Consider the following 20052-nt stretch of genomic DNA (forward strand, 5'->3'; position numbering starts at 1 on the left):
TTATATATCTATATATTATAATATACATGTGTGCCACATTGAATCTGTGTCTGACTATAACGTTGATTTTAAAACCAGAAAAATTTGAAAAACTGCAACACAGTCAAGAAGGAATTAAGGTCTTTTCATTCAGTGCAGTAAAATCAGAGTTTCCTGTCCAGAGCGAGTTTCTGAGGTGTGTTTGGTTTGTCTCCCAGGTTGTCCATCGGGGTGGAGCTGCTGAGGAAGATGGGATGGAAGGAGGGTCAGGGCGTCGGGCCTCGTGTGAAGAGGAAAGCTCGTCGACAGCAGACGGGTTCGTACCAACGTTCACAGCTGCTCTTAAAGTCGTTCTCCCTCTAAATGTCCTGTGATTTAGTTTCAAGGTAAAGTTTAAATGGTCAAGCGAATGAAAGCACCTTGTCTTCTTCTCCTGACAGAAGGTGAAGCCAGACCTTACGGCTGTGTGCTGCCCCCTGCTGGTTCAGAGGACTCAGAGGTGGGTGACACAGCAGACAGCTTGTCCGACAGTTTGTCTGACGACTTGTTAAAAACTGTCTCCATCATTAATAACTAACTAATATCGCCGAACAGAAACAAGCAAGTTAAGATCACACCATCTTGTCCTACATTCTAAAATAGGAATGTTCTCTGCCTGACAGGACGGCGACGATGACGACTTTGGTCCAGAGAACGTGACCTTTGCCCCGAAGGACGTGACTCCGGTGGACTTCACCCCCAGGCTAGGAGTTCAGGGTCTGGGGTACCGTGGCCTGGACCCGGGTCGGGCGCTGCTGGGCCGCGGTGCCCCTGAACACATCAACCTGTTCAAACCTCATTCTGAGACGAGGAGTCGACTGTTCGGAGGCGCACAGCAAAGCTCCCGCAGGGGAGGAGTGGCTGGACAGGTGGGACCTCGGCTTGCTTTTCATTTCAGTTGTTATCAGATTAGAGCGGCCACACCGGCTGCCGCTCAGTCGCCGTTCAGCCGCGCCGCTCCTCTAGAGATTCGAGGTCTCGCTGATTTATTTTTTCTTCCATGTGCTGTTCCCGGCAGAATAGACAGAGGAAATGATCTTTCACCTCAGTTTCAATGTCTACATGTTGACTATGTCATGAACATTAGTGTTTGCAACTCTTCCTGTAGCACTTAATCCATTCATTTGTTTCTACGTTTTATCGTGGAATATTTTCAAGAGTGGAAGATGCTTCATACTGTACAGCACTTGTATTTATTTCAGGACAGAGGACAACCTCACCCTCTCTCTCTCTCGCCCGGGCATCAAGGCTTTCATTTCAAAGATGGCAATTGTTCTCATAGTCTTCATGTTACTGGTGACCTTTGACCTGCAGGCGTTTGGTGTTGGTGCCCTGGAGGATGATGATGAAGACGTGTACCACAGAGACTCCATGTCCAGGTACGACACGGAGCTGGGAGGAGAGGAGCCCGGAGACGGACTGTACGGCTGGACGGCTCCACAGCAGTACACCAAGAAGAGAGGTAACATCACCTGGAGAGTTTGTGCAACAACAATAATTTTAATAGTTATGATTCTTATCTTTACTTATAGAGAACTTTTCAAAATCCAGATCACAAAGTGCTTCACACAGCAGCAATGAAACAGTTAAAGTTAACCCTCGGAAAAGTGTCGGGTTTAGTCGTCTGTCTTCTACCTCATCACGTCTTACACTCGTGATGACATCATTACGTTGAGTAATGTGCAGTCTGGATTCTGTGTGGTGGCAAGAAAGTAGCAGGAGAAGAGCAGGGAAATATTTTCAAACCAAAAGAATAATTTATGGAGGGTTAAGAAATGTTTTGTTAATGTTTCTACATTTTAAAATCGTTTGGCTCAATATGTTTGTAATTTATAAAAAGAGGAGCTGCAGCAATGAAAAGTGATGTTTTCTGAACTTTCAAGCATGAAACCTTGATCAACTTGAATATGAGCAGAACGTGTCTCCTTGTCTCCTTATCTCCTTATCTCCTTATCTCCTTTTCCTCTCATTCCTAGATAAAAACAAAGATGCGTCGTACCTTGGAAAAATCTTGGAAGGTTTCACTTTGGCTCAAAAAACAGTCGAGGACAAAACAGTGAGTGGTGTCGATCTGTCATCTGTATTTAAAATTTTTTTTTTAATTAAATAAAAAAGCTATCATCTTCTTCTCTGTGCAGATCTTCGCTCCCCCCACTCTGCCCCGTGACTACAGACCCGTCCATCGCTTCAATCCGTCCGTCCCCGTCGCTCGTCTCTCTGGGGTCAGTCCTGCGCTGGCGGAGGCTTTGAGGACCTCCAGGGGCCACATGGTTAAAGAGGAGCCCCAAGAAGGAGGACGGCACCAGATGGACTCCAGCCAGAGGGGGGTGCTGCTGGGAGAGGATGCCCTGCAAGGTAGGAGAATATACCTGTTGACGTCCCCGAGCGGCAGCAGAGTCCGTGTGAACTACGTCCTAATAATCTCTGTTTTCTCCTTTAATGTCGTCGTCTGTAACATGACAGAAAACCAACGTCACAGTTTTACTAGTTTAAGATGATGTGAAATAAAAACCTCTGACCTGAGGAAATATATTCAGAAAATAAGATTTTTCTCTTTACATTGAAAACATTCAATTAAAACACGTTAATTATTACATTTGATTTCTATAAATATCTTGTTTGATTTGATCAAATGTTCAAAACTCAAAGTTACAGTAGTTCATATATGAGGATTCAAATTATTATTTAATTGTCAAATAAGCAATAAACTGAATATTTTTCTGTCCATCAACGACTTGTTCTGATAAATCTGAATAACGACCTCAGATTCTTTTGTTCCAGGTTTGGTGAAGATGAGATAAAATAAGTTTTTAGCTCTTTTGTGTATTTGAATGTTGATGACGTGTTTGTTCTTCTTCATGAATCAGGTCCCAGTTCAGTGATGGAGCTGCTGAGGCCTGAAGACAGAGAGCGACTCCTCAACCTCCGCAACTCCTCCAACACGCCCTCCGCCAATGCTACCGCCAGCGACTCCCGTCGTGCCGTCAGCTCAGGTGGGTCGATGGCGGGGTCACTGACGGGGTCACTGACGGGGTCACTGACGGGGTCACTGACGGGGCTGTCAGCTCAGAGCAGCGCAGCCACCTGCTCCCCCGGCCTCCAGCAGCAGCAGGAGGCTCTGGCGTCGTGGCGAGGTGTCCAGTCGTCGGCGCAGACCTTCAGACCGTTTGACAACAACCCCAGCAAACAGGCCCGTTACGAGCTGTACCTGAACTCCCTCAGACAGGGAGACAAAGGTAGGAACATCTGTCCCACATCTCCCATCATGCACTGCAGGCAGCCTAACCCTGGAATCAAAGGTGAACCTGGTTTGTGTCTCAGACGCTCTGGAGCAAAGTGTGGACTCGGGTATGACCGAGTGGGAGCGCAGCAGGGAGAAGGAGGAGTTTGTCCGATCCTCCATCCTGTACCGACCCACGTCCACGTCGCTCTCGTCCCGCTTCACCAGAGCCAAAGACAAGGAGAGCGACAACACGGTGGAGGTCAGCCGGGACCAGGAGGTACGACCACGACCTCCAGAAACTTTCATCACCACAGACGCTCTGTAAACACGTGTTAAAGTGTTGATAAACAGATATTAATAATAATAAAGATAATAAACATGTGTTTTTGGGGTCGTCAGGGCGACGTGGACGACAAACAAGCTGCTGTCAAGATGAAGATGTTTGGAAAACTGACCAGGGAAACGTTTGAGTGGCACCCGGACAAGCTGCTCTGCAAGAGGTTCAACGTCCCCGACCCGTACCCCGGGTACGACACGAGACTCCTCCTCCTGAAAACTGTGATGTCATTTCCTCCACGTCTCTGAATGAGCGTCTGTCTGTGATTGGTCCCGCAGGTCTGGCATGTTGGGTCTGCCGAAGGTCAAGAGAGACAAGTTTTCTGTCTTCAACTTCCTGACTGTGACGGAGAGCAGAGAGACTACAGGTAGCTTCACTTACCTGCAGGTGTCTGCAGACAGGGGGCGCTCTGTCAGCACCTCATCAGGCTGTTGTTAAAGATCAGAGTGTTTCCTCATTTCAATATTCTGTCGACTTAAAAGTAAAAAAAAAAAAAGGATTATTAAAGCTTTTTTTTTAAATTTCTCTGCGCCAGTGACACCTAGTGGCCAGAGGCATAATGTTTTAGATTGTCGATCCGTCTCATAATTGGGAACAAACCTCTCCAGAGCGCCTCGAGGGAATCCTTCACTTCGACTCCCGGATGAACTGATTCGATTTTGTTCAAAGGTTAAAGTCACAAAACATGTTTTAGCCTCTTGAGCTTGATATCTCAAATTTACCTTCAGTGAATTTCTTGACATTAAATAAACTGTTTAATTATTATTGTTGTATTTCTCTCTGCAGGGAAATTTTAATTAACGGTTTAATCTCGTAGTTTCATGTCATCGTCGAGGATCCATTTTCAATTCCTTGTTATCTCTCAAACATTTTGACCCTGTTATTCTCATTAGTCTCTCTGTGTGATGTCACTTCCTCTCCGCAGCTCCTCCAAAGTCTCCCGAGACGAAGAAGAAGTCGAGGTGGGATGTTTCAAACCAGAAGAAGATGAAGGAAGAAGAAGAGGATGAGCTGCAAACCCAACCTGCTTTACCCGCCTGCAGCCACAGCAACGACCGGACTGAAGACACCACGGAGGTAGTTTTCTGTCCAGTCTGAGACGCTGGGGTTTGTCGTCCAGAAGCTGATCACAACAACAAACCTGTAAACGCACCTGTGTTCTCTTCAAACAGCCGGAGGATCAGCAGAGCTCAGACAAGAAGAAGGAAGGTGAGGAGGAGGAAGAAGAGGAGGAGGAGGAGAGCAGACCTCCTATGGATCTGTTTAAGGCCATTTTCGCCGGCTCGTCTGATGAGAAGTCGTCTTCATCAGAGGCAGAGTGTGATGAGGAGGAGGACACGAAGGAGGAAGAGGGAAAAATCAGCACACAGCCTCTGAACCTCTTCAACATCTCAAATGTCAAGTCCTCCATCACGTCCTCCTCCACCTCCGTCACCTCTGCCACCACCTCCACCAGCCAGACAGGTAACCTCAGATTCTTCTCCTCACAGACTCTATAGCTGTTTTCAGACCTGAACTGAAGTCCTGACATGTTCCTGACATGTTCCTGACCTGTTCTGTACGTGAGAACACAAATGTTTGTTTGCTCTGGACAACTAGTGAACGTGATTCTGTGACGTTATTGTGTAACTCAGGTTTCTCCTCTGTGTCCTAGTGAAAGCCGTGGTTTTGAGTCAGAGCTCGTCCCAGGAGGAGTTTGGTCCGAAGCTGCCGCCTCGTTCAGCTGCTCTCAGTGAGTCTCAGAAAAAAGAGAGAAAAGTCTCTGAAAACATGAATATAAATGATTTTAATGTAACATTATTTAGTTTTTCCTTCGTGTCGACAGTGTGTTAAATGTTCGTTAATGTTTGTGGAAACTTTACCCGAGTAACTTGTTGTTTCCTGTTCAGTCAGAGGAGGCGCCACCTCGATCCGCTCCCCCAGAGAAGAAGAGAAACCTCGGAGGACGAGCAAAGAGAAGAAACACAAGAACAAGAAGCAGCACAAAGACAAGAAGGTGGAAAATAAGAAAAGGACAAACAGCAAAGACGAAGATTGAAGACTGAAGATTCTTAACTCACAGTTTGAAACTTTGTTTTTCAGAAGAAGAAACACAAGAAGCACAAACACAAAGCGAAGCAGCAGAAGAAGAGTAAGAAGGAGGAGTCGGAGAGCAGCAGCGACGACGACAGAGATGAGGACGGTGACGGACAGGTGTCGACTGAGGAGCTGCTGAAAAGGTCAGAGGTCAAACAGTGATTTTATACAACAGCATCAGTCAGCGAGGAAACTCCTGAGGAGGTTTAAAGCTTCACTTCGACTCTGAAAATACTCATGATTTATTTTTATTCATCAAAGAAACGTTTCTACAATAAAGTTGAGGTTTAAAAAATTCAATCCCTGTGAAGCTGTAAACAGGAGTCTACAACTAATGTACAAACATGTACATCTTCCAGCATTTTACATCTGTTTATATATATATATATGTGTGTGTGTGTGTATATATGTGTGTGTGTGTATATTTGATTGTTTGATTTGATTATTATTTCTTATTGATTATTGTTGTGCTGCAATGTTCTGAAACCCTTTACTGACAACCACTGCATAACTTTAATGAAATTAAAGTGTGCATGTGTGGAGTTGTGTTTAATACATATGATATTTCCAGTTCCAGTCATTTAGTTTTACACACACACACACATATATAGATAGATATTATTTTACTGTGTTTCCTTTGATGTGTGTTTGTGATGGTGTGTATTCATGTGTGTGTGTCTGTGTGGTTACAGACTGAAGAGCGTCCAGTCGCATCAGACGAGGTGAAGCAGAACGTTTGTCCTCTGTGAGGACGACCAGCTCCTGTCCCCGTTTGCACTCACTTCATTTTATTCCTATTTTAAATAATAAAATGTATCATCTAGTGCTGATGTATTTTGCTTTTACTCTTTTTGTTGTTGTTGCATCGAGAACGTAGGGATGGAGGAGAGAAAGGAAGAAGGGAATCAGTGAAAGAATAAGAGAGGGAGAGGATTCACATTCTGTTTCACTACATTTAAACTTGTTTGTATCAGAAATGCGTCAAATTCTCTAATTTCACACAGCTCACCGGAGCTGGACGAAGACACGCCCCTACCCTGCCTCTGATTGGCTATAAGGCTTTAGCATCAGGTATAAAGAGTGATGATTGGACCAGGTGAGGGTAAGGATTTCAAGATGAGCCAATCAGAGGAAGGATGGAAAGAAACACTAACAGCCAACACGAATTAACTTAACTATTGTTTATTAAAAACTAAACTGTCTGTTTAAATACTGACCTTTTAGTTTAGTATTCATTCATTTAAAAAAAAGTATAATCAGTGTTTCAGAGGAAGAAGTAGCTGCTAAATATGCAAATATAAAGTTTTTTTCTACAGGATGTGGAAAATGTATTTTCTATTTAAACAGGTGATGAAACTAAGGTACTACAACAAGGTTTAAATGGTGTTTAAACAATTTGTAACTAATAAATACTTGTCTGTTTGAGGATAAAAATCTTTTATATATTTCACATAGTTTGATTGATGCTATGTTTTAAGGACAAAACCAATATTGATATTCCAGAATTAAAAAACTGACGTAGGTTTCTGTCCAGTCTCTTCTCCTGGGACCTGGAGACGGGGGGGGGTTAATGTTTTAGAGACAGAACTTAAATAAAGGATCATGAACAGTTTTCGACAGAGTTACTGATGAACCGTTAATCTGCTTATGAGTATTCATCATGTTGTGTGACTCGTATCAGAAGCAGCAGCAGGTTGTCGGGTCCGACTCGTTCACACAGGAACATGTGGGAACATCCAGGCGAGGGGCGGAGCCTGTAGAGCAGCAGGGGCGGAGCCTGTAGAGCAGCAGGAGGCCGGACATGACGTATAAATTCTGCTGTGGAAAGATCAGTGTTGTTGTTTACAGCTCATCATCACCGGCGTCGGCCCTCATCACCAAAAGATCTGGAATCTCCTCGTGTTTCCAAGTGGACGTCTTCGTCTTCTACGTGTACGGCTCCTCTTCTTCATCCTGAGATGTTTGTGTTCTTCCAGTTTCACGTGTCAGGAACATGTTCAGTTCATGTCAGACACAGGTTGTGATTTTAAAGTTTTGAAAAATGATTATCTTATAAATTCTCCTCAAATAATAATATATCTGAACAAATGAAGATATTGTTCAAATATTTCAAACACAGACAACATGACTTCTGTCCAAGATTCCAACCAGCCTGTGTTACATTAAAATGAGACAGTTCAACTGTTACTGTTCATTTAGAGTTAAACTCTCAGTTCATGGCAGGAACTAATGTGACCAGTTGTTTCTACCCAGGCCAGTTATGGAGGAGCACCGGTGTGTGAGCTGTGTCATTGTACTAATTCACACACACACACACACAGAATGAAGTGTTATTTTCTTAAACATCCAACAGATACAGATTTTTTATTGTTTGTTAATGTTTTAATGTTTGTTTGTCATCTTCAGAGTAAAAACATTAATTCATTTTATTACCGGCTGTTTTATTGTCAGATCTCTTTGAGACTTTTTCTTGACAGAGTGAAAATGTTCCTTCATAAAGACAAATAGGAGGTGTGTGTGTGTGTGTGTGTGTGTGTGTGTGTGTGTGAGTGTCAGTGTCAGAAGCCTCCTCTGTGTCTCAGATCAGTCTCATCCCTGAAGCCTAGAGGAGTGCGCTGGTTTCGTTGGTCTGCGTCAGAAGGTCAGAAGGTCAGAAGGTGCTCTGCAGGAGACAGTGGCAGCCGCAGCCGGTCGGACACTCGTCCTGCTGGCGGAACCAGTCCATCATGTGACTGGTGTGTCCTCCGTGACCACAGCTCAGGCAGAAGTTGGAGGAGCCTCGTACGGCCACGTGACAGATGGCACACTGGAAGGTCAGACGCTTGCAGACGGCGCACTGCGTCCCACGAGCCTGACTGCGACAGTGACAGCAGTACACACCGAACTCTACAGGGGGGGCAGACAGAACATCCTGAATATTCATCACAAACAACTCGTGTTTTCACAGCTTAGACATTTAGAAACTAATCCTCCCGAAGTTTAGTGTCTCTTTAAAAATAAGAATCGCAGAATTATGACTTCTTATCTCATGAAACATATTCTGATCCATTCTCGGTCAGAATGAAACCATGGAAACCGGGTCATGTGATTTAAACCCCAAACACTTCCTGATCTTTTTTTTATTATATTAAATATGAGTTCCAATGGGAGGAGCCAATAATTACGTCTATCTGGAATATTTAGTAAAAATAAATCTTTTTTTAGATTTATTTACAAAAGAATATTTAATTTACTACGTATATTATTATTATAGTTATTTCAGACAGAGAAGGCGTCCATAGTTAAACGTTTAAAAAAGTTTAAAGTATTAAAACTGGCAGCTGGAGGCTGCAGAGTTGAGTGTGAGCGTCAGAACGTTAACGCACCGATGCCTTTGTGAGGTTCTGGGGGACAGGAAGCAAACTTGAGCACGTCAGCTCGTTTCTCTCGCAGACCCCAGCGGTACAAGATTTCACCGTAACACTTCTTAAAGTCGTCAAACTGCAGCGTGTTGGCCGGGTCCAGCAGTCTGCACAGGAAAAGGAAATGACATCACAGCTCTGTTAGTGAAACACCAGCTCTCCCATCGCCCTCTGTAAAGATGGATGTCTGTCTGACCAGGAGGTGGCACTACGTCACCTCTTGTTCATGTCGTGCTGCTCTCGCTCTCGTTCCCGGGGATCTGTGTACCCCGGGTTTCCATAGCGACCGTCGTCAGGGGAGGATTCACCCCAGGGGTTGACGTGCTCGGAGTCTCGGCCTGAAAATAATGTGTTTCAGTGGAGAAGAACTCAAACATGGTTCTGACTCCGTGTGCTTCTGGAGTCAGAACCATGACCTGAGTGTGGCGCTGTGGAGGCTCACCTGGGTTCCAGGTGGTCGTAGTGATGGAGTCGGAGGTGCTGGAGCAGGAGCCGGAGGTGACGGAGCTGGAGGTGTAGCTGGGCTGTGACGACAACACACACTTTACGTCACTTCCTGTGTGAACAAAGTGTAGAGTCCTGCTACTGCCCCTCGTGCTAAGCTAGGCTAACAGTTTCCCCCTGCTTCCAGTCTTTGTGCTAAGCTAGGCTAAACGTGAAAGAAGAAACTAAAATCTCACAGATGAAATGGACGACAGACTTACGTATCGTGAGTGTTGTGGGGGGAACATGGCGGAGCGTGAAGGTTGGTGTCCGTACAGAGAGTAACAGTCTGGAGGCGGAGCCTGAGTTCTGAACACGCTGCACAGCATCGCCAGAGTCTGAACGTCACTCATCCGACTGTAGTGATCCAGACTGAGAGGAGGGACACACAAGGGTTTAAACCCAGAGTCCAGGTTTAACGTCCATGATCTTGACATTTATATTTCAGAGTAAACATTATCTGTAGCTGCAGGACAAACTCACAGAGTCTCCAGCAGGTGGCGTCCAAACGGGTGTCTGGCCCATGGAGTCTCAGTGTCCGGGTCTGAATCAGGACTCAGGTCCTGATTGGTCGCTGCAGACGCCAGAGCCCACACCTACAAAACCCAGACCGTGACTGACAGAAGAATTCAAACTATAGGAGACGTCAAGATGACGACGTTTCAGTTTCTAACTTTCCAGTTACTTTCCCACCACCAGTTGAATTTTTCCTGTATTTGCAGATTTCTGAGAAAAGTTAGTTTTTTCATCAGGAGGAAAGAAAAGAATTTAAGAAACAGATTCAATGTTTCACCTTGGCCACGTCTCTGCGTCCAACTGCGAGCGCCGAGGCTGCGTTTTTCTGACACGTTTCCTGGATGTCGTTCACGTTCAGACTGAAGAGAGACATCAGATATAAACGAGTCAAACATGAAATCACACACAAAGCTGAGACACCAAACAAGCTGTCGACTCATCGTGACAGAAATCTGAAAACCCGGACCATGCATAGACATATGATTTTGAAACTCTTTGATGAATTATCAGCGTATGATTGATTTGTTGATTGATTGATGGATTGCTCTGGTGTCTCTCACATGTAGCTCTCTCCCAGGGCTTTGTGGACGGCCAGCAGACAGGAGATCTCCTGGATGATGACTTTCCCGGCCAGCTTGATTGGACGGTTGCCATAGTCCGTCCCCTCGCGCTTCGTCTTGAACCGGCGGGATTTCTGATGGACGGACAAAGAGACGGGTGGGAGGAGGAGGAGGAGGAGGGAGGGAGGGAAGGAGAGCAGGTCCAGAGAAGACAAAGCACCACTTGATTAAAAGTGGCGTGATGACCAATTACTGACGGAAACGGTTCACACTGAGACACTGACTGACGGAGACGAGGGCGGATTGTTCAGCTGTGACTCTGAATCTACGGTGGCCCTGAGAGCTCAACACAACGCAACACAAATAACACAACAATGTGAGAAGCGTCTGAGTAACGTAAACTCAAAGTTCATTTCGACACTTTCAAAATGCTGAGATTGGTCAGAACAGCTGTTTGACAGGTTTGTCAAACGGTGGCTCTCGACCCGCCTGTGGACACTTGATGTCAGTCCGTGTCTGAGCGCTCGCAGTGTGAACACACGGTTAGTTTTTAGTTTATTAACCGAAGAATATGGAGCCAAATTATCTTAAAACAGTGAAGTTAAAACAAACTGAAAGGCGACGATCACAGAAACACAGAAACTTACCTGCAGAGGTTAAAGGTTAGTGAACGTCAGGAGGCGGAGCCGACACACACTTATGTGTACCTGCTGTCAACAGTATGTCCTGGATGATGCTAAGCTAACAGTGGAGATGCTACAGGACGGAGCTTCAGGGTCGATTCTCTGCTACAGGAGGTGAACGTGACACTTGAGGGAACATGGAGGTCGACAGGTGAACGTGTCCGTGATCATGTTCCTCTCTGAAGAACAGAGGATTTCATCTGGTTCATCTCTACAAAGATACTTTTCAAATTTCTGTTTCAGCTCGAAAAACAGCTGCTTCCCATTGACTCAGAGTTTGACTAAGAAATCTTACCTGATACGAATGTTTTTATTGTAAACTTTTTGATTGAACTGAAACTAACACGTCATTGTATTCAGTGTGTGTGTGTTGTCAGCAGGACGAACAGATCTCATGGTGAAGAGAGAACTCAATGATTTTGGTCCAGGACTCGTTTTCACCTCTTCCAACATTTTTCACGATTTGTGTTTGATTTGTTGCAGCTTAATTGAATTTGAGGACTTTTGATCCAGGTACGAGATCTACTGACTTTAGAGAGTTTAGTTCAGACGTATGTTTCGGTCACTGATGTGTTTGAGTCTGATTCTAAGCGGCAGAACAGATGTTATGACATCACACAGATTAACACATAGGTTCACTGGGTCACGTGTTAGTCAGAGGGATGTCAGCCAATCAGCGACATGCAAACAACACGTTAGAATCCCAACGCTGTGATGAGAGGAGCAGGAGGGGTGAAAGGACAGAGGGGTGAGCTGGTGGTTTGATGGAGGGACAGAGGCTCAGTACCGGCCAATCGTGGAGGGTTTGGACAGACCAGCGGCGGGAGGCAGAGATTGGGAGCTTCTGATTGGAGGAGAGTGAGAAGGAGGAGTGTCCCACAACAGCATGGGGACAGGTGATTGGTCGGAGGGGAAAAAAAAATAAAAAGTGAAAATAAAAAAAAAGCCGTCAGGGAGACAGAGACGGGACGGTCACACAGAAACAGCAGGTTTCAGCATCTGAAGATATCTCTCCACATTCCCAGGCCCCCTGAACTACCCGTCGGCTCAGGCTATTCCCTGGGAATGTGTGAGTGAAGGACACAGAGCTTCACATGACGACTGGGTCGTGAAACCACAACCTTCTTTTCGTACGGAAGTTATTTCATGATAAATACCAGAGTGAGAACAAAACTAACTCAAGTCGTGATCAATGTTATTAAATCACAACATCTCAGCTCTAAACACGTGTTTCAGGCTTCAGCTGAGGACGTCCATGACACTTTAAGACTAACGTCGTGTTCACATCTATTTGTCTTCCTGCGTCACATGACTGTAGCTGCAGGTATTTATCAGCTACAGATAAGAAACGCAGAAAAGAAATGTATTCATGTTTATATTATAAATTATGTTTATTTTCTTGATTCAAGTTCTACATATATGGTTGTATTTGTGTTGTCTAAACTCAATCACTTTAGTTTTTAAATAACTAAATGAGATCAACCAATAATAGAAAATAATCCTGGGTTCGTGTTTATCAGACTGATCAGAGGTTGGATTAGTTTTGTGCTCACTCAGTGGTTTTGTCTTCAATGAGCTTCCGTACGTGTTAATGACACAAACACTCAGCAAACACCAAAAACTCAATCTGGTCAGACAACATGTACAGTGTGTGTGTGTGTGTGTGTGTGTGTGTGTGTGTGTGTGTGTGTGTGTGTGTGTGTGTGTCTCACCCGTTCTTTATAGTAAAAGGACGAGATGGAGACAGTGTCTTTATCGGAGCGAGTGGGGCTGCCGCTGTACAGCCGCAGAGTGCTCTGAGACTCTGAACGCATCTTCATCGGCGTCAACACGCCGCTGTGATAGGCCGATAAAGCTGAGAGAGACCTGAACACACACACATGTTCAATGTAAACAGAAACACCTGCACTCAGCTTTAGACGAGAGAAGCTCTCGTTAACTGGTTCATTTATTTATTTGTCTATTTATTAAGTAATTCATTTTGACCTGGGAGTGGGCTCGGTGGGCGGGGCAGAGCGGTGCATGGTGATTGGTCGGGTGAAGTACACCAGACAGCCGGTGCCACAGAAGCGAGCGCCGGAGGTCCGAGGGAACGGGATGTTGGCGTCCTGGAAAACAAAAGATAATTTCCTGAACACACAACGAGGAGAGGAGGCCCCAGAATGTCGAGGTGGTGAAGACATCATTCAGATCTTCAGTCTGCTGTGGTACAGTACGTGTATCTATGGTTCTTCTGGTTGGAAATGTACTGACTGGATCCTCGAAGACATTTTTTTTTCTCTCAGGCTGCTTATGATCAGTTAGTTCAATCCTCCATTATCAGTTTATCTTCTTTGTTGAGTCTCTTAGATGCTAAAAGGACGTCTGTTACCTGATAGGAGCCGTACGTGTTGGTGACTCGAGGAAACGCCTGCAGGGCCGGAGTGACGGGGTTGGAGAGGACGAAGGGACCGGAGGCGGGGCCGTCTTCCTGCGTCTGAGGGAGGACACAGGGACACACAGAGAGACAGACATAATGGAGACAGAGACAAGGGATCAAACTGCTGATCTGTCCTATCGTTACCACAAACCTGGGAGAGGAGACACATTTTATTATTTTTCCCTTATGTCATATCCGACAATCTAAATATAAAAAAATTATAATAATATTAACAGAACATGATCATGTCAATATTTGATGTGTTGCAAAGATATTTAATGACGTTATCATGCTAACCAGCCCTAGACTCTCTTGTCATGTAATCAAACACTGTGTGTGTGTGTGTGTGTGTGTGTGTGTGTGTGTGCGTCTGTGTGTGTGTGTCTGTGTGTAGTGTGCGTGTCTCTCACCATGTCAGACTCCAGGCAGGACACCAGCTGTCGGACACACGGTTCCAGACAGTTCTGGTTCCTCTTCACCTTCTGAAGAGACGTGTCCGTCAGGATCTGATCAGAGACAATCACACGTCTGAACTCAGGGTCAAAGGTCAACTTCTGATTATATCTGTTTATTCTGGAGATGAGTAAAATCATCCAGATGAAAACTGGAATATTGATGAACAATTATTGATTAGTTTGAGTAACATTTTCTCACAGCAGACATGTTGAACTGTCAAACTCAGAAACAACCAATCACAAGAGAACATGTTAATAACATACATGAAGTCATCATCACATTCCAGCATGTTGTATCAGAATCGTGTTTTCAAAGTGTGCTGTGTTCAGGAACCTTCTGGATCTTGGTCCTCATGGCGGAGGGGATGGTGGTCGGCGAGACGAACTGGAAGGTTGGGGCAGCGTTGTTCGGATACTGGGCGGGAAACTTCACCACCAGGTGAACCTGATGGCTGCCGAAGTGAGCCGACACCACACAGCTGCAGTTCACCGCGTCCATCTGCCACAAAAGAATATAAAGGTTTCTGTCTGATCGCACCAGGTCCCAGACGGACTTCACCACAGAGCACGGACGAGCAGCTCGTTAGAATGTGAAACAGACACTGTGAGATATGAAGAATCTACAGCTGCAGGAGTCCAGATACTGATACAAGGCTTGAATCAAATGAATTAACTGATTTAACTGATTTAACAACAACTTTTCTCTGATGAAACACAAACGTCTGTGAGATGTTGCGGTCTCACCTCCACGTTGACGTTTCTGATCTGCAGGTTGACCAGAGAGAACTCCTGCTGCAGCGTCTGAGGGAGACCTGAACCCAGCACCGAGTCCTGACGAGCTCCGGAGCCCAGAGAGGCGCCCGAGTCTGAGGGCACATAAATTCAGTTACCTCTGGGGATGAGGCTGATCTGGTTCATGGTTTGATTCATATTTTCACAGTTTGAACATTAAAAATCTAAACCTCTGTGATGTTTGTTGAACACATGGTGGCGCTGTGGTTCTAAATGTGGGTGAATGGTAAAGAAGTGAACTTTGATCAGACTCATTAAACAGATGTGTCAGTGAACGCCTCGTTGTCTCACCCTGCAGGTTTCCAGCTGCAGCAGCGATGCTGTGTTGACTCTCTGGCTCCTGAGAGGACAAAGACTTCTCTGACTCCACCGTCAGAGACATGTCCTCCATCTGGTCCTCAACCACATCACTGACACACAGCTGCACAACAACAACAACAACAATCATCAGGACAACGTGAGGACAACAGGTCCAGGAACTCGTCTCTCTGAACACTGACCCTCTGCAGCTGAGGATCCACCCTCCATATCCTCAGAGTCTGATCTCTGGACCATGTGACCAGCTGGTAATCCTTGGAGCCTGAACCAACAACAACAACAACAACAACAACAACAACAACATGAGAAACAGCTTCCCAGCACAGATGAGATGAACCTGATCCTCAAACTAGAGACTTCACAGTGTGTGACTGTTCTGGAGCTTTCGGTCACATCACATGATCTTCTTCAGCTGATGAAGCTGCTCAGTTGAGATGAAATCAAACATGTTTTTGACTTGAACAGTTTAATATTAATACATTTATCATTGGATTTTAAATCTTAATCTTTTTCTTTAATGACTTATTCAAATTCTCAGATTTTACACCAACAAGGACGAGAAGTTTTCACAAAAACTGGTCACCTTCTTTCTGAGGCCGCCACCGGAACTCGAGCACCACATCGTCGTGTCCCACGAAGGCGTGGACGGGACTGTTGAGGTCGAGCGTGCTCCACAGTAACAGACTGTTCTCTCTCCTCAACTGAGGAACCATCACTGTGACCAGACCATTAGAGAACGGCTGAGAACACACACACACACACACACACACACACACACACACACACACACACACAAATCAACTATAATAATAATTTGTTGCAGCCACACATGAAATAGCTAAAGGTGAAACAATATACCGCAGCAATAACTGGTGCAGGTTTGATACAGTGTAATCGCTCCAGGTGACGTACTGCAGCTTTGTATAGATGCTTTCAGACATGAACTGAGGTCCTGACATGTTTCTCACATGTTCCTGACATGTTCCTGACATGTTGCTGACATGTTCCTCACATGTTCCTCACATGTTCTAGAGGTTCTGTATGTGAGAACAAATGTCTGAGTCAGTGTCTCTGGACATTTTCTGGATCTTCTCCTGCAGCCTCCTAGTAAAAGTCATGTCTGTAACATGTCAGAGTGAGTCCATGTGAGGAAACAGCAGGACAATGTGTGGAAGCTTCCCAGAGAGCGAGTGGACGTGTGGATGAGGTTTCTAACACGTGACGGACGATCTCCTGCTGCTTCTTCACATGAGAAACACAAACACCAGAAAATGTCCAGACACTATTTTGCTGAATTCATGTCTGAAAACTGAAATCTTTCCTCTGCTCTGTTTCTGTGAAGTTAAGCCTCAGTGTATGTTGCTCTCATCTTAATCTCAGGTGTTGCCGACTCACCGTGTACCGGGCCTTCCACACCGGCACCTGACACGGCAGGATGTTCAGGTACTTCCTGGGCTGTCGGTAATCCCAAAACTAAACACACACACGAAACAGGAGCAAAAACACAAAATAAACACGGACATTAAAGAAGTGTTTCAGCAGCTTGGACCTCAGGGCTCAGTGTTTCTGAGTCTTTCCATCAAACCTGAAGTCTGGTCTTTGAATGAAATGGATGCTGTGAGGATGTCTCGCCCTGGCGTCGCTCGGCTTTCATCTCTCTTTAAACAGAGTTAATAACGTGACAGCGTCTCACCCTCACTGAGTTGTCCTGACTCGACGTGGCCAAGATGAACTCGTTGTCTGGATGCCAGTCGAGGCCGTGGATCTTGGACAGGTGAGCTGCCAGGTACTCTGCCGCTGTGTTCGGCTTCTGTTCACAGGAATCGATTGATAAATAACACACAGACACACACAGACACGCACAGACACACACACAGCTCACGTGTTTCAGATGTGCTGAGTTGAAATCAGTCACTCACTCTTCTATCCCAGATCCGTACGTCTCCATCGTGACTTGAAGCAAGCAGGTGCGGGTTCTTCCTGTTCCACTTCACCTGAGACGCTCCGGCTGCAAACACCACGAGAACAAAAAGAACGTTCACAAAACATCGTGTTTACTTTCTTTTCTTTGTTCGTCAAGTTTCAATTTCAGTCAAATAAAAAAAAAATTATAAATACGGACGGAAACATTAGAGAAAATACAACAACTCGTGTTTGAGGCCAGAGGCTCAATATTCTCTTTTTGTTTCAGTTTATTTCTATGATTTTCAAGTGGTCATTCAGTGACACGTTCAAGGACACTCCGACATCTGAACCGTCATGTGACAGGACCGATCCCTGTCGTCTAAGATCCAGAAAAACAACAGCAGTGTTTGTTTGTATTATTCTTGTTAATGATGCATTCAAAGCCTCTCGGATGTGTCGGTTTTATGACTCTTTCAGGTCCGTTTCTCTCCACAGGTGGATTTTATCTCATTGAAAGTGGAACTCGGTCTGGTCCTTTAAATACTCACCGACCGCCGACAGCGCCACCGTGGGTTTCCGAGTATCTCTGTGGAGTCGAGCACAGACACAGACGCCATGTTTACAGGTGAGTCCACCGAGCCCAGAGATACCGGGGGGGCCAACAGACAAATCTCAACTGTGTGAGCTTCTAACATATAGTCATATTTTAATATTTAAATACAAGAGCTCTTATTAAATTCAGTTTGCTCTGACCTGGTGTCCCAGATGTAGATGTAAGTGTCCACGGAGCTGGTGACCAGGAACTCCGGTTCAAACCATGACCAGTCCAGATCACTGCGGGGGACATCACAGAGTCAGCGAACACATCACGGTGAATCCAGACTGCAGAGAGGTGCGTTTGATTCAACAGTGGTTACCTGATGACCCGGGTGTGTCCCTGCAGGGAGGTGTGAACTTCTCCACAGCCCTCCCTCCACGAGTACAGATCCACACGCTGGTTACTCTGAACACACACACACACACACACACACACACACACACACACACACACACACACACACACACACACACACTTTAGTCATTTTCAGATTTTCTTGACATCACAACTCTTCAGGAGCGTTTGTCAAACTCACCGAGGCGGCAAAAACGTGCGACTCTGATTTGTGGGGGTTCCACTGGACCGTGCCCACGTCCCATTTACTCTGTCGACCAATCTTCCGAGGAGCTTCTGACGGAGCCTCCAGATTCACCATGTACAGGAAACGCCGGCTGACAAACAGGAACAACAGTTTACACACATCCAGTCACAGAGCAGCAGGAGGATTCAGACAGACGGCAGTCGTTACAGCAACTTTCACTGCGAAGTAATCTGAAGTATTCTGAAGTAATCGGAAGTAATCGGAATAATGCTGCTCCGCAAAACCTTTAACTGGACTGAAGGATTTTGAACAGTGACGTCTAAACTGAGAATGTTTGTTTTCTGTCCCCATAGTGAAGAACTGTGCTGCGTTCAGGTGCCTGAACTCACCCGGACAGCACAGCATGAGAGCCCAGGCAGTCCACGGACATGGCGGTGGCCTGAAGAAGAAGAAGAAGAAGAAGAAGAAGGTTGATCTGAACGTTACAGATTATTTATTTGATGAACAGTTTATATTTTATCTTTCACCTTCACAAGATCAAAGGACATTCAGTGATATTTTTTCATTAGTCAAATATAAAGAATCAATATCAGTATTGATACCGAAGATACTTATCCAGCGTCTCTGTCGTTACTTCACACAAACAACCAGTCGAATAAAATAGTTTTCACCTCCTTCACTTCTTTAAACTCAGTGTTTGGTCTGACGCCACCTTCAGGAAACTGATGGTATTGACCAAACGATCAATAATCAATACTCTACTGGATAATTAAGAATCTATCTGTTATTTTCCATTTACTTAGACTCAAAGCAGATACATATTCAGACACTGAACCATCTCTCTTTTCTGTCAGTCAACTAATCAACTAATAATAAAGAAGCTGCAAATCAATTCATTCAATCAATAACTGATTAATAATCAATAATCAGAACATTTTAACATGAGTATTCATTAATAAATGAATAAAGTGATGAGTTGTTGGTTTATTTTGTCTCAACATTAAAGTTCTGTACTTGATGGAGGTCAAAATGTCTCATGAACATTTAGACAGTTAATGAGCTCAGGTTGTTGATTGGTTATTAATGTTATTTAGTCTGAACTCATTTACTGCAATTCAAGATAAAGTTGAAACAACAGGTTTCTACCTCATCAGTAACTTGAACTTCTGATTATTCGGTTAAAGTCGGTTCACCGCTGATCAAAGTATCGCGGTGTAAACTGGGAGTTGTGGTTTTGTTTTTTACGGTGTTTATCGTGACTTTTGCGTCAGAAGTTTTCCGCCGTTAAACCTTTCGGTCCTTTTACTGAACCGGAGCTTTGGAGCAGAAATACCTGAGCATCCCGAAACTCCACCACCACATTCTCACTGCTCCAGCGAGCCGCCATCTTCCTTCTTCTGCTACCGTCAACAAAACGTCACGTGACCACGCTGACGCGTCACGCTGCGTTCACGGTCTGTTGGAAAAAACCAAAAGGAAACTGACGAACGAGATGATTCGCATTTAATTTTGATTCTGCAGTTCACAGCAATTTTTACTTTTTATGTAAAATTCAAGAACTAATCTTTAAAAACCTTTAAAATAAATTTCCACCGGCAAAATAAAAAGTAAAATAATACGAAAAAAATCGACATTATTAAGACTTTACTGAACATTTGGAAATAATAAAGTCACTTATTCAATAAAAATTCACAACAATGTAAATAAAAAACATATTGATTTCTAAG

At 44.8% G+C, this 20052-nt stretch overlaps 2 protein-coding genes across 3 annotated transcripts; one reads left to right on the top strand and one right to left on the bottom strand.

Annotated features, from left to right (window-relative positions):
• The first annotated feature begins 26 nt into the window (after positions 1-26).
• On the top strand, positions 27-6488 carry LOC118098689 (G patch domain-containing protein 1). The gene is made up of 17 exons (XM_047340115.1): positions 27-48; positions 176-295; positions 420-478; positions 642-887; positions 1333-1480; positions 1995-2074; positions 2157-2373; positions 2886-3254; positions 3340-3518; positions 3641-3768; positions 3857-3945; positions 4504-4655; positions 4751-5042; positions 5233-5310; positions 5468-5574; positions 5661-5797; positions 6347-6488. The coding sequence occupies exons 1-17, from the start codon at positions 27-29 to the stop codon at positions 6378-6380; spliced, it is 2457 nt and encodes an 818-aa protein (XP_047196071.1). The 3' UTR covers positions 6381-6488.
• A 1513-nt stretch (positions 6489-8001) lies between these two features.
• Positions 8002-19760, bottom strand: wdr59 (WD repeat domain 59). 2 transcript variants are annotated; one of them, XM_047343416.1, is made up of 27 exons: positions 19659-19760; positions 18715-18764; positions 18320-18455; positions 18104-18189; positions 17940-18020; positions 17735-17772; positions 17201-17289; positions 16975-17091; positions 16677-16754; positions 15865-16021; positions 15464-15543; positions 15255-15384; positions 14916-15037; positions 14506-14670; positions 14127-14222; positions 13669-13773; positions 13284-13405; positions 13010-13163; positions 12085-12141; positions 10615-10748; positions 10332-10413; positions 10022-10134; positions 9760-9910; positions 9498-9579; positions 9273-9393; positions 9020-9162; positions 8002-8540 (listed from the first exon to the last, which is right to left on the bottom strand). In XM_047343416.1, the coding sequence occupies exons 1-27, from the start codon at positions 19710-19712 to the stop codon at positions 8305-8307; spliced, it is 2979 nt and encodes a 992-aa protein (XP_047199372.1). In that variant the 5' UTR covers positions 19713-19760; the 3' UTR covers positions 8002-8304. The 2 variants fall into 2 exon arrangements, with proteins under 2 accessions (XP_047199372.1, XP_047199380.1); XM_047343424.1 differs by lacking the exon at positions 12085-12141.
• Between the last annotated feature and the right edge of the window lie 292 nt (positions 19761-20052).

This window comes from Hippoglossus stenolepis, chromosome 1, assembly GCF_022539355.2.
Source record: "Hippoglossus stenolepis isolate QCI-W04-F060 chromosome 1, HSTE1.2, whole genome shotgun sequence".
Classification (NCBI taxonomy): Eukaryota; Metazoa; Chordata; class Actinopteri; order Pleuronectiformes; family Pleuronectidae; genus Hippoglossus; species Hippoglossus stenolepis.

Excerpts from the sequence above, each read along its gene's own strand:
- wdr59 (XM_047343416.1), bottom strand. The coding sequence starts at position 19,712 with ATGGCGGCTCGCTGGAGCAGTGAGAATGTGGTGGTGGAGTTTCGGGAT. Across the intron at positions 17,290-17,734 it reads GGTGGCGCTGTCGGCGGTCG|CCGGAGCGTCTCAGGTGAAG; the intron begins GTGAGTATTTAA and ends TGGTGTTTGCAG. Across the intron at positions 17,092-17,200 it reads TACGGATCTGGGATAGAAGA|AAGCCGAACACAGCGGCAGA; the intron begins GTGAGTGACTGA and ends TCCTGTGAACAG.
- LOC118098689 (XM_047340115.1), top strand. The coding sequence starts at position 27 with ATGTGTGCCACATTGAATCTGT. Across the intron at positions 4,656-4,750 it reads GGACTGAAGACACCACGGAG|CCGGAGGATCAGCAGAGCTC; the intron begins GTAGTTTTCTGT and ends CTCTTCAAACAG. Across the intron at positions 5,311-5,467 it reads GCCTCGTTCAGCTGCTCTCA|TCAGAGGAGGCGCCACCTCG; the intron begins GTGAGTCTCAGA and ends TTTCCTGTTCAG.